At 40.3% G+C, this 12,923-nt stretch overlaps 1 protein-coding gene across 2 annotated transcripts in view; it reads left to right on the forward strand.

Moving 5' to 3' along the window:
* Positions 1-11,048, forward strand: part of papss1 (3'-phosphoadenosine 5'-phosphosulfate synthase 1) — an 84,339-nt gene extending 73,291 nt beyond the window's left edge. For both annotated transcript variants that reach the window (XM_060926460.1, XM_060926459.1), the window contains one exon: positions 6,567-11,048. In XM_060926460.1, coding sequence (XP_060782443.1) covers positions 6,567-6,705 — 139 coding nt within the window. In that variant the 3' untranslated portion in view covers positions 6,706-11,048. The remainder of the gene's footprint in view (positions 1-6,566) is intronic.
* Positions 11,049-12,923: the final 1,875 nt, after the last annotated feature.

Here is a 12,923-nt window from a genome sequence, read left to right on the forward strand (position 1 = left end):
AAGCAAAGTGGACAATCCTAGGGGCTTCTCTCCAGGCATTTTAGCGCCGTTAACGTTAGTTTGTTCCTGAACATGACGTATGAACTGGTGAATGTGCATTCTCTTGCACAAAAGTAGTATAAATATTAATGTAGATATAAATATCTTATGCTAAAGTATGATGGCATGTGGGCGGCACGGTGGTGTAGTGGTTAGCTCTGTCGCCTCACAGCAAGAAGGTCCGGGTTCAAGCCCCGTGGCTGGCGAGGGCCTTTCTGTGTGGAGTTTGCATGTTCTCCCCGTGTCCGTGTGGGTTTCCTCCGGGTGCTCCGGTTTCCCCCACAGTCCAAAGACATGCAGGTTAGGTTAACTGGTGACTCTAAATTGACCGTAGGTGTGAATGTGAGTGTGAATGGTTGTCTGTGTCTATGTGTCAGCCCTGTGATGACCTGGCGACTTGTCCAGGGTGTACCCCGCCTTTCGCCCGTAGTCAGCTGGGATAGGCTCCAGCTTGCCTGTGACCCTGTAGAACAGGATAAAGCGGCTAGAGATAATGAGATGAGATGATGGCATGTTACAAAAAAAAAGAAAAAATCAGAGTCCTTGTCTCCAATTTACGAGTCCGAATGCAGTTAATGCAAAAAAAAAAAAAGGAAAGCAAAGCCAGGCTTGCAGTCTCATTGGTCAATTTAAAAATAAATTAAATAAATAAATGGCCTTTTAATTTAAAAAAGAAAATGTTGCGACATCTGCACACTATTTTTCCCCCTACATCTTAATCTGTTTCTTTTCTGCAGTTAACACACTTATTACATTAAAATGATAAGTGAGCTCATTTTTTTAACGTAACCAAGCAACATAATCTTCTAAAGTGTGTACAGATTGTGAAGGATGGCTCATGAGCTTTACACCAACACCAGATCTATCACACGCTGGATGCTGCTTGACATTCCCTTCTCTCTCTCCCTTCCTCCCTCCAACCTCCCTCTCCTCCTTTGCTCTGTCTTCCATCCTGGAGTGAGCGAGTGATTGGGGAGGGGAGCCATGAGAGCAGTGCCCCATCTGATTTCAAAGGGCCCCGCTTGGCGCCTTTGCAAATTTATGGTGTTGCGTCTGTTCCTGAAGCATGGTGACGCTGGGCCGGCCCAAATCCGAGACCAGTACGGATGCTGTGCTTAATTGCCTGTGATCTCCCTTAAAGACTCCTTCAGGCCAAGCTGTTTCTCATTTTACTGTACAGAATGAGTCAGAAGTTTGTACACCCTGACTCATTCATAGGTTTTTCTGTATTTTGACTCTCTTCAGTATTGTTCTACAATGTAGAAGATATAAAAACTATGAAATGACATATGGAATATGTATGGAATTATGTAGTAAAAACAAAATGTTTCATAGTTTAGAGTCTTCAGCGTAGCCAGCGTTTACCTTGACACTTTGCACACTACTGGCATTATCTTAACCGGCTTCATAAAGACCTGGAATGCTTTTCAATTAACAGGTGTGTCTCCTCAAAAGTTAATTAGTGGACGAGTTTCTTGCCTTCTTAATGTGCTTGTTTGAGATCAAAAAGTAAATAATAAAAATACAGCAAATAGCCCTCCACAACTGTAGTAATCCATATTATTCTGTCCACATTCACCAGATGTGAGCAACCGTGTGTTCTGATTGGCTACCCAGCTACTAGGATATCAGCTCATGTACCGTGAGTAGAGAAAAACAAAATGGTGGCTTTATCAAATATTTAAAAGAAACAGAAATGGCAAAAAGAATAGCGCCCCCCCCCCCCCCCAAAAAAAAAAAAAAAAACACTCCACACTCCAGCCCAGTTGGTGGCGGTAATGCACCTTTAAGTTGGTTTGCCAACTGTGGAAAAAACCTTAAAGAACAACAAAATAATGGCGGAACATGTTGCTGAACCAACCAAGGATGAAATGAAAACTCTACTTGAAAACAAAACCCCAAAACACGTGAAATAAAAGTATTTGATGGTAAGAACATCTTTTATTTATTTATTTTATTTTTATATTTGTCAAGAATTATCGCATTTTTCACAAATTGCTCCTGTCATTTCGCCGGTTTGTTTACATTCTAAGTGGAAATGATTTTGTCGGACATTCTGTATAGATGACTTGCAACAATGTGATCAAAATGTGCTACGTTATGAGCATCCGCCATGATGGTGGATATACAAAGCAACTAGGATGGCAGCCACTGAAAGCTATCTGTAAACAATGCTGAATTTTCTCAGTATTACTACGATTTGAACGGTTGAGCAAAGATTCGATACAAAGAGAAAATAGATGTGTGGGTTTTGACCCATATTTAAAAAAGTCAGACTTTTCTGAAGATAAGACTCTTCTACCAACCATCGAGTACCCAGATATCGCGTTCTATCTGGTTTGGCTGCCGAAGAATCAACTCTGACCTTGGACGAAACATAGCCCATGTTCTGAGTGGGAGCCCAGTCTGGATTGTTTGTATAGTATAATTTTGCTGGCGCTCCTAGAAGCGAAACGGTAATACACGTGTTAAAATTATAACAATGACTGAGTGAACCATGACAAGAGAACACTCATTTTATAGCAAGATTTTAGCAACACGAAATAAAATCCTTCCCTGATATTATTGAGAGAGCTTTTGAATCTCACCTGAGATAAAATGATTACTGCAAACACGAGCTGTTTTGGTTTTAGTCTGTTAGATCAGCCCTGCCGATGTTGTTCAGCCGTGCTCATCTCCTCTTTGTACTAAGCCTCAGAGTTTTCTCGCCCTCTTTCTGAATCATGGACAGAATTCTAAAAAATCAGAACATGTCACGGTCATGAATACTGTTGTGACCACAGCACAAAGATATGGCAGAGCTAAAAGAACGCCGTGGAAAAACGAGAGTTGTGCACACGTGACTGTTTTGTATGGAATGTCGCATGACCCCCGCATTTGTATGTCCACCAAACATGGCCGACATCCAGGTTTCTATTTTGCTTTGGCATCACTTGCAAGTCAAGGATAAAGTTCTTATTTAATTTGCAAAAAACAAATGCTGGTTCTCAAAATCCAGTGAACATGGATAGAATAAAACAGTTATTCCACTCAATCTCCTTGTACATGGCTTATAGCCAATTCGGTGCTACACGCCTCATCAGCTATCAGCTCACGTACGACTCGATTTCATGGAATAACTGTTAATTATGTCAAGAATCGCTCAGCTAAGTAAAGAGAAACAACATCCATCATTGCTTTAAGACATGAAGTGACTTTTTTAATTAAGAAAAATAAATAAAAACCATTGAATTAGGAGGCGTGTCCAAATTTTGACTGGTGCTGTATGTTAACTTTCTCATCAGAGTTCGAGTTTATGCCTGCCATTTGATTTGACTGTGTGTCCATCCATAAATCTGTGCGTTTCACAATATCATTTTACCGTAGTGTCTTTGCATATTCTGCTGAACTACCTGTGCTGCTTTCTTCCTATTTTATTCGTTATGGCTTTGTTCTTGGTAAATTTACATTCTTTGACTCAATGTAGCATAAATCGCGCTTAGCGATTCCCTCGTTCCGATGATTTAAGAGCTATGCAACTGTATCCGCTTAAGCATTTTAGGAAAATCTTTACTGTTCTAAAATATCCAACATGGCCTGCAGGTCAGCCCGATCGCAAGCATAATGAATTCGCAATGAGCATGAATAAACATGGAAGAAGTCAAATAAATAGATGACCATGTTGGATGCTTTGGAAGAGTAAAAACACATGAAAGAAATCTGTGACTGTCAGAGTTTACACAAGACTGGTTCAGGTCCCAGGTTTGTGGTGGTGTGTATTCTTTCCTCTCCTTGGTGGCTCTGAATGTTTGACGTTTTTGTGGAGTTACCGACAGTGAAGCCATCTGAAACACTTCACTTGTGTGGATAAATGACATCCGAGCAGAACGACAGCAAAACGAACGCCACGTTTTTACAAAATGCACGACTCCGGTACAGAAGGAACACACGACAGTGTATTTGTGTTCCTAACATCGTTCTATAAATATAGGAATCTCTGATATGTCACATGCATCTTGTTCACTTCCTCGGTTCAGCACAGATGCCACAGGAGATTCTGTTTACACTGGGTTAGAGTTATTTATCAGATAGCTGATCCTCGGTTTATTTCTTCGTAGCATTTGTTTAAATGGAGAAAGTGTATTTAAATAGTGTTTAGACATTTCCCTGGAAGCACGATTGATTTGCTTTCAGGAGTTGCTTAAATTTTATAAATGATATAAAGTTCGCTTTACAGTAGAGCGCTCCACATGAAGCTGCATGCTTAAGAGAATACGGTAATGCAGCGACTTGATTTCTGATGCCTTTTGTGATCGTATAATGTCTGTGTACCGCCACAGGGAGCCTGATTGTAAATGCAAGGCAACGTATCTCAAACACTTGACCACCAGATAATGACATTAGTATCTTTTATTGACACATGCGCTTTTTTTTAAATGTGGGATTATTTACGAACACATTTTACACTCATCGAGAGCTCCACTTTTCAGCAGTGCCTAAGTACAGCTGTGGGAAAAAAAATATTAAGAGACTGCGAAATGATCAGTTTCATTGGTTTTGCTATTTATAGGCATGTGTTTGAGGAGCATGAACATTTGTTTTATTCCATAAACTACCGACAACATTTCCCCCAAATTCCGCATAAAAATATCGTTACTTAGAGCATTTAATTGCAGAAAATGACAAAAGTGAAGTGTTTTCAGATATAATAATGTGTAGAAATCAAGATCATATTTAAACAAAGTCAAAAGTCCTTCCTGCACCATCCATGGTGCGTTTTTGGCACCGCCGATCTCCGTTTCATAGCCCTCGGCCCCTCGCCTATATTACATAGCTAGGGTTACAGTGGGGGGCGGGTTCTCTGGTAACCGCGAGAGTTTGACTCCCCACTTGCATCTGTATTGCAGCGTGCCTTGCCAGATGGCAGTAGGCACCATTTTTATGATGGTCTTTGGTATGACCCGACTGCGAGTAGATCTCACGATCGAGAGGCGGGCACGCTAACCACTAGGCCACTCGCTGGTATATTCAAACAACACAATACTAATGTTTGAACTTGGGATGAGTTCAGAAATCATTATTTATTGGAATAACACTGATGTTTAATCCCAGCTTTCATACATCTTGGCATGCTCTCCATCGGTCTTTCACATTGCTCGTGGATGACTTTATGCCACTCCTGGCACAAAAATTCAGTCAGCTCAGCTTTGTTTGAAGGCTTGTGACCATCCATCTTCCTCTTGATCACATTCCAGAGGTTTTCATTGGAGTTCAGGTCTGGAGATTGGGCTGGCCATGACAGGGTCTTGATTTTGTGGTCCTCCGTATACACCTTGATTGGCATGGAGAATTGTCCTGCTGGAGAACCCAATTCTCAGAGTCAGGGAACATTGTTGGAGCAAAAGGAAGGAAGCAAGTTTTCTTTCCAGGAGAACCTTGTACATGGCTCGATTCATGTGTCCTTCACAAATGCACATCTGCCCCATTCAAGTTTTGCTGAAGCACCCACAGATCATCACCGATCCTCCACCAAATTTCACAATGAGCGTGAGACACTGTGGCTTGTAGGCCTCTCCAGGTCTCTGTCTAACCAGATGACCAAGTGATGGGGGAAACCTGAAAATTGAACTCATCAGAGATGATGACCTTACTCCAGTCTTCTACGGTCCAATCCTTATGGTCTTTGGCAAACCTCAGCCTGGCTGTTCTTTGCTTCTCATTGATGAAGGTTTTTTTTTTTTTTTCTTTTTTTTTTCCTTCAAGCTTTGCATGACTTCAACCCTGCCCAGAGGAGCCTGTTAAGCCAGGGAAGAGGTTGAACAGGCAGATAAGAGGCTCGAATGCAACTGATAACACAAGTTAACTCATCTTATGGACTTAACTATAAATTGTGGGGGGTGTAAGATAGATGGATAAAAAGTTACAACATGGGGCATACTGTTATAGGAAAATCAACTTTGGGGTGGTAATAGTAACTCCAATCATGTTGAGTTGTATCATTCATGGGGAAGCCATGGCCTAATGGTTAGAGAAGCAGCTTTGGGGCCATAAGGTCACTGGTTCAATTCCCTGGACCAGCAGGAATGGCTGGAGTGCCCTTGAGCAAGGCACCTAACTCCCAACTGCTCTCCAGGCTGCTCTGGGCATGTTGTACATCACTCTGGATAGGAGCGTCTGCTAAATGAATGAATGTAATGTAATTCCACCCAATTATTGATTATTTTCCTATAAAAGAATGCCCTATCATAATTTATTCCTTTTTAAATGGAGTAAACGTTACATTACATTACATTACAGGCATTTAGCAGACACACTTATCCAGTGCAAAAGTCAATTAAATGAATGTTAATTAAGGAAACCTTAAGGAAAATCATTACTAAGAGTGATTAAGCTGTGGTAGAAAGATTTAATCAGGGACCTGGGACAAATATTAATTTGTTTAATGTCTTTTTGTCTTGTTTTGTGTTCATTATTGCAACCATGCTGTTTTAAGTCTCTCCTGTGTTTCTAATCTCCCCTTCCTTCCTTCTGCTCTTTGTGTTCTGCAGCCACCAGGACTACGAGTTCATTTCAGGCACGCGCATGAGGAAGATGGCACGAGAGGGCGAGAACCCACCGGATGGCTTCATGGCTCCGAAAGCCTGGACTGTCCTGAAGGAGTACTATAAATCCCTGGAGAAGGCATAAGTCACCACGTGAATGGAGTGGAGAAAGGAGGACTAACGGCGGTTCTGTTAGTCCTAAGAAAGGAAAAGTTGATGCAAGTAAAGGGAAAAAACATGATCAAACACAGGGACCACTCAAACCTATCTGGCTTTGCATATGGAAATGGTGTATTAAGTGTTAGCTTGTTGCTTACAACACGCATCTCTCTGGTTCTTTAAGTTACTGTCAGATTTTCTTCCTCTTAGATGGGTTTTGTGTCTTTTTACACTTAACTTGTTCACTCCACATGGAAAATTATCACATTGGTTTCATGTGAAAAGCTTCGTCAAAGGAGGACAAAATATTAAGCAGTTAGAAGTTTAAAGGGTTACAAGTTTAAACTGTAAAATATAATTCTTACAAATGATATCCTAATTTTCACAACTACTTTGATATTACTGTTACCAAACATACGGTCATTATTTAAGCTTGAATTGCAGATTTCAGAAACGAAAGAATGAAGAATACTGTACGTCTTAATCAGCTGTTTTGCCTTAATATAATACCGTTTATCTCAGTTAGGGATGCATCGATACCAAATTGTCAACCCTGGAGAGCAAGCATGTCTCAGTGCTCGGTGTTGACGGAAATGAAGTGCTCTCACGTACAAATGTTTTTGTGTATCCTTGTTTTAGTGTTCCACACGCCCGAATACCTCTGTGCAATCAGGTTAGCCATCTTCACACTCTGGGTTAAATATTTTAACAGCGTAAAGTGTTTAAACACCATAAGATGATTTATAAGCATGTAACAATTCGATTTGAATCCCGATACTGGTTTCATGATTCAGTTTTTCCCACAATATTTTTTGGGAAAAAAAAATTGAGTAAATTTTATTTAAAAAAAAAAAAAGAAGAAGAAAAGTAACATTAATCTTAATTTTTTTTAAATCAATTTTAAATATTCCTTTAATTAAGAACAAACCAACTAAACGTTTAATTTTCTTAACCAACAATAATTTGCCTACATTTGTAACGGTTGGAGTAAAATATAATGGCCTGTTTACCAAAATATTCCTTTTATTAAAAATGAAAAGTCTTAAACACTTGTATCATCGTTTTTCTTCAGTTTTCTTTAGTGTTCAGCAGGCTGTAAAAAGAGAGCTCAATTTCTTGTTAAATCTATTTGTAGTCAGTTACGCAAGAGCTCTTTCCCATTTTGACCCTTTTTGTGCATTTTTGCAGCATTTAGAGCTGTTACTTCATCCTATAGTGAAGTCATGTGTGTTCCCTCTATTGTATGCCCTCTGCTTTATAAATGATGCAATTACAGCTAGGAAAAACTAAGATTCTGCAGCCTGATAATCATGATTAATTTTTAGCTCATCTGGCCGTAGGCCAGGCCAGATGAGCTTATGCAGTCACGCGTCGTCCATCCGTCGTCGGTCATTGTCCGTCCACAATTTACAAAAATCACTCCTCCTCCTACAGAATTGATCGGATTTCAATTAAACTCGCATACAATGCTCCCCAGGTGGGCGTGCATAAAAGTTGTCAAGACGGTGGCGCCACCGGTCATATTTACAATTTTATGGGCGTCTGAAATATTTGGGTGACTCGTAACATTAAACACTACTCTTCGTAAACTGCTGGGATGTTTTCACTGCAACTCACCCAGAAGACTCTAAAGACGTATACCAACAGGAGTTGTTCACCAGGTGGTGCCACCTGCCATGGATGTGGCTACACAGGGGTCATATGTAATTTCACAAAAATTGCTACTCCTCCCTAGTCTGGTTAACACCAGACCATATCACAAGTGAAATATGGTCTGGAATCCGCCTATTAAATTTCTCGTAGGGGAGGTGTGGTTTACGATTGTCAACGGCCGTTTATTGGGCGTTGCGAATGTCTATCATTTGGCGTATACGTAGCCCATGGCCAATCATGGCAGTTGTACCCGGTGACGTAGTTAGAGCAACGAAGAGGCGAAGAAGAGAAGGAAAGAGAAAGAGAAGGCAAAACAAAAATAATTTTAAAAATTCAGAACGGTGTCTAAAGCTTGATCGAAAGTTTGGTTCGTATCGCTCGCCGCCATGTTAAATGTGATCCGTAAACAGTCCCAAATAAACTACAAGCGTCCGTTTGTCGAGTAGTACGCGTCACCGTCTTTCCACCCCTCCCCACTCTCTGATTGGCTCCCTAACTCAGGCGAGCCTTTAGACCATAGTTTCCATGCTGTCTTTTCAGATCGGAGCGATTGTGCAAAGCAGCATGGGATTTCCCAGGCTAACTCCTCCCCATAGGATTGATCGGATTTCAAACTCGCACACAACAGTGGTTGATGTGAGCTACAGCCTCATTGAGGCCATTTTAATTTCACTGATTTGAATCATAAATTTGTATCGCAATTTATCGTCTCATGATGTATTGTTACATCCTGAATGATTTGTCAAGTTACTTATTTTGTTTTGTGTTGGAAGCTGTGATACCAAGGGGAAGAGCTATAGCTATTTTCACAGAGCACAGTTTGCCGTCTGCTTTGCTTTGATTGCCGTAATTAATCATGAAATACTTCCTGTCATCTGTTCATGAAACACTAGGATTACATCAAATAGTATCAGATGTTGGTATGAGAGCATTTTACGAGTAAATGAGAACTGTATCAGACTGATACGAGTATCTGTAATGATGCATCCCTAATCTGAGGTAGTTAAACAGGTCCGGTCAAACGCTGCCAAGGTTACTTTATCCTGTAACCATCACAGTGCAGATGTTCTTTCGTGATCTGTACTATACAACCATATGTTTGTGGACACCTGACCATCATACCCATATGTCCATGTTGAACATCCCATTCCATATTGAGTCCTCCCTTTGAGCTCATCACTCCAACCTTGGCAAACCATGTCTTCATGGTGAACAGGTTCATTGTCATGCTGGAACAGGTTTTAGCTCCTGACAGGCTTGTAGTACTCGAGTCCAGGACTCGGACCCGAGTCTAACTCGTGCCCTAATTTTAAGGACTTGTGACTCGACTCTGACTCGTGCATTAACTGCATTAGGACTTGGAAAATGGAAACGAGGACTCGGATTTTTTTTGGTAACATGCCATAATTTTGGCATAAGATATTTATATCTAGATTAATTCTGTACTAATTTCGTGTTGGAGTGTCACACCTGCGTGCCATAGACTCTTGGGTGTGCTCTGGACAGCGCGTGTGCCAAGCGGACTCTCACGCATGCCGTAAACCACTTGCATCTGCATAGGATTAAGGCGTAAACAGCACAGCTATATAAAAACTGTGAAAACACACTTTACGAAGTATTGTTACTGACACATTTCTGACCCTTATTTCCTTGTTTGGTTTCCTGATCCCTGATTTCCTGTTTCTCACCTTTGATTCTTCCGAGTCTACGATAGCCTGTTTGTGCCTTGCTCGACCTATTGTCTTTCACCGTTTTTACAATTTTGCCTGCCGTTCTGGATCGTTTACCTGTCTTCACTTGTATTAATAAACACACCTTCTGCAGTTACATCCGTCTCCCAACCATCTCTGACAGAATACTTCACACTCCCTGATGAAGAGAAGCACATTCACCTGTTCATACGTCATGTTCAGGAACAAACTAATGTTAATGGGGCTGAAACAGCCACCGTCACATGGTGCAGTTGGAGTGTTGGACTCAACTCAGATCAATAGCGGATTTGACTCAAATTTTTATTTATTTATTTTTTTAAATGATTTGAACACTGGGGACTTGAGACTGGACTCGGGCTCGAGGTTTAGTGACTCGACTACAACACTGGCTCCTGATTTCCAGTGAAAGGAAATTGTAATGCTACAGCATGCCAAGACTTTTTTTTTTTTTTAATGGCTACAGCATACAAAGACCAACAATAACGACTTGCAACTTTGTGGAAAGTTTGGGGAAATCCTACATATTGGTGTGATGGTCATTTTCCACCATGGAGTGTATCTCTGATGTATTTATGTCAACTTTGGATATTGGAAACCTGTTTTTTGTTTTTTCTGTGATGGAAAATCAAGATGGTCAAGCTAGTGGAGTAATGTCTTTAATAATGTAAGGTTGATTGAAATACCTTTTACCAATGGTGGTTTAGTTTATGGGTCTAACTATCTTTTAGCTTCTCTCTGTCACATACACACTGTTGTTTTACCTGACTGAGATGGGTGGTTCCTATACATGTATGTTATTGTTTTAGCCTGTAGTTGGATCTTTTTCTTATTAGTCAATCACAGATATATATGTGGCTTAGTCGTCAGTTTCTAATCTGTTACTTGAACCTTTCTTACTTTTTCAGCATTATATTTTTTACTACATTACTACATCGTCTCCAATAAAGCATTCCAAGCAAACTGACCAAGTGAGATGTAATAATTGTTGTTCTATGAGCAGTCTTAAAGGAAATGATCACTGAAAACTAACTGAATTTGAATCACCATGTCGATTCTAGGACCGTGTTTCTGTAATGGTTTTATGTGCCTAAAGTGGAATAAACAGAGAAAATGCATAATTTATAAAGAACTTTCGTTCAACTGTCAGCCATCATGACCTCAGAGTTGCTTCCCATGAGCTAATGGAGAGCCATGCCATGACGATCCTGGTGGACAAATTGACCAACCAGTACTGTTTATACAACCAAATGCTGTGCAATATGGCATTATCTTCACAGAACACAGCTCACAGAGATAATACAACAGAGTTTGCAATGAAAATAACTGCACTAAATGTGAGAGAAGTCACGAGCAAAGTCACCACAGTAAACCATGCAGTAAGCAAATGGTGGGGTCTCGCCTGGATCCGGCTTCAGCGATTTCTACGCTGATTTCCCGCAGCCTCCTTTTGCCTTTTCACAGTATCCTTATAGACCCCTTGCACTGACATCGCATTTATGTTAGCAACTGTCGCGACCCTATACCTGGGGGACAAGTGAACTTTGTTTACAGACTGTTCACATACTGAAGCCAAGCGCAGATGTCCATCTGTTGCTGTTTGAAGAAAAGTCTACTACCGGATTACTTGGATAATATTCATCAGAAAGAAGCGAAGGATAGATATGCGCGGAAATTAGTTTATTAGCAGTTCTGATCCGTACAAAAGTCCTTGAAACGACTGGAGTGACAGTGCAGATTTGTAGCCTAGCATTAGCTACATGTTGGAATATACCTTCTTTTTCCCTATATGGAAGAACAGTTAAACTATACAAAAGCAAAAAAAAACCTTCTTTGTATAAAGAATTTTTCCCAACATGAGCTTTTGAGAACAGAATGTTGCGACAGCCAAATCATTTACTCTCAAAGGTCTCCGACCTGAACTGTGGACTAGATGGTATCCCTGCGTTCCATGACTTGGCAACCCCAAGGCCATCTAGTTACACAGCTATTTGTACTCTATCATTTATACACCGATGCCTATTATTGTTAAAACAATATCTGGAGTGTTTGTAAAATAAGGAAATATCTTGCTCTAGACTTTCAAAACAATGTTGTAAGATTTTATTTTAATTTTACCTAATAGCTAGTGGATAGTACAATAACAACGCTAACAGAATCCACAATTCCAGTTGTAGCTGTAGTCATATAGTAACTATGATCACCCTTGTAATAATAATTTCAATAAACGGTTAATGTTCAGTTCCCTCTTCATTTATTCTCGATTCAAAAGGCACAACTGAGTCACACAGGTTGATCAGTGTGTAATGGACAGTAACAATTTTATCCAAAATAGTTTTTCCTGCCTTAGTCGATTTATTTCCATTTCACATGCACAATTTTCACAAATGGTGACATTTTGCACAGGACTGGATTCATCTGATAACAGAAATAAAGCTCCAGCTCTCTCTGCTCTTAATTTTTTCTGTTCTTTCAGGATTTATCGCACATGTCGCTCCTTGTTGGGTTTTTCACGGAGTTATGTCAGAGTTGTATGAAACCAATCAGGGTTTTCCATGTTGAATAAGGAAGCTGCTTCACCTGTAAGAAAATCAAACACTTTCATGAAGAAGCTAACTCGAATGTCAGCAGAAAAAAATAAAACAAGATTCTTAAAGCAGATACGCAGAACCTTTTTAAATAAATTTCTGAGTGGATAGTATCTCCATCCTTGACTCTTGTATGCTGCATAAATGGGAATAAAAAAATATATTTTTGAGAGTTAGAATCGACTGCAAAGTTGGCATTTGAGCTGAGCCAGCCAGCCCTGAGTGTGTGACATCACAGCAGGAACCGGTTTTAA

Source organism: Neoarius graeffei, chromosome 7, assembly GCF_027579695.1.
Source record: "Neoarius graeffei isolate fNeoGra1 chromosome 7, fNeoGra1.pri, whole genome shotgun sequence".
NCBI lineage: Eukaryota > Metazoa > Chordata > Actinopteri > Siluriformes > Ariidae > Neoarius > Neoarius graeffei.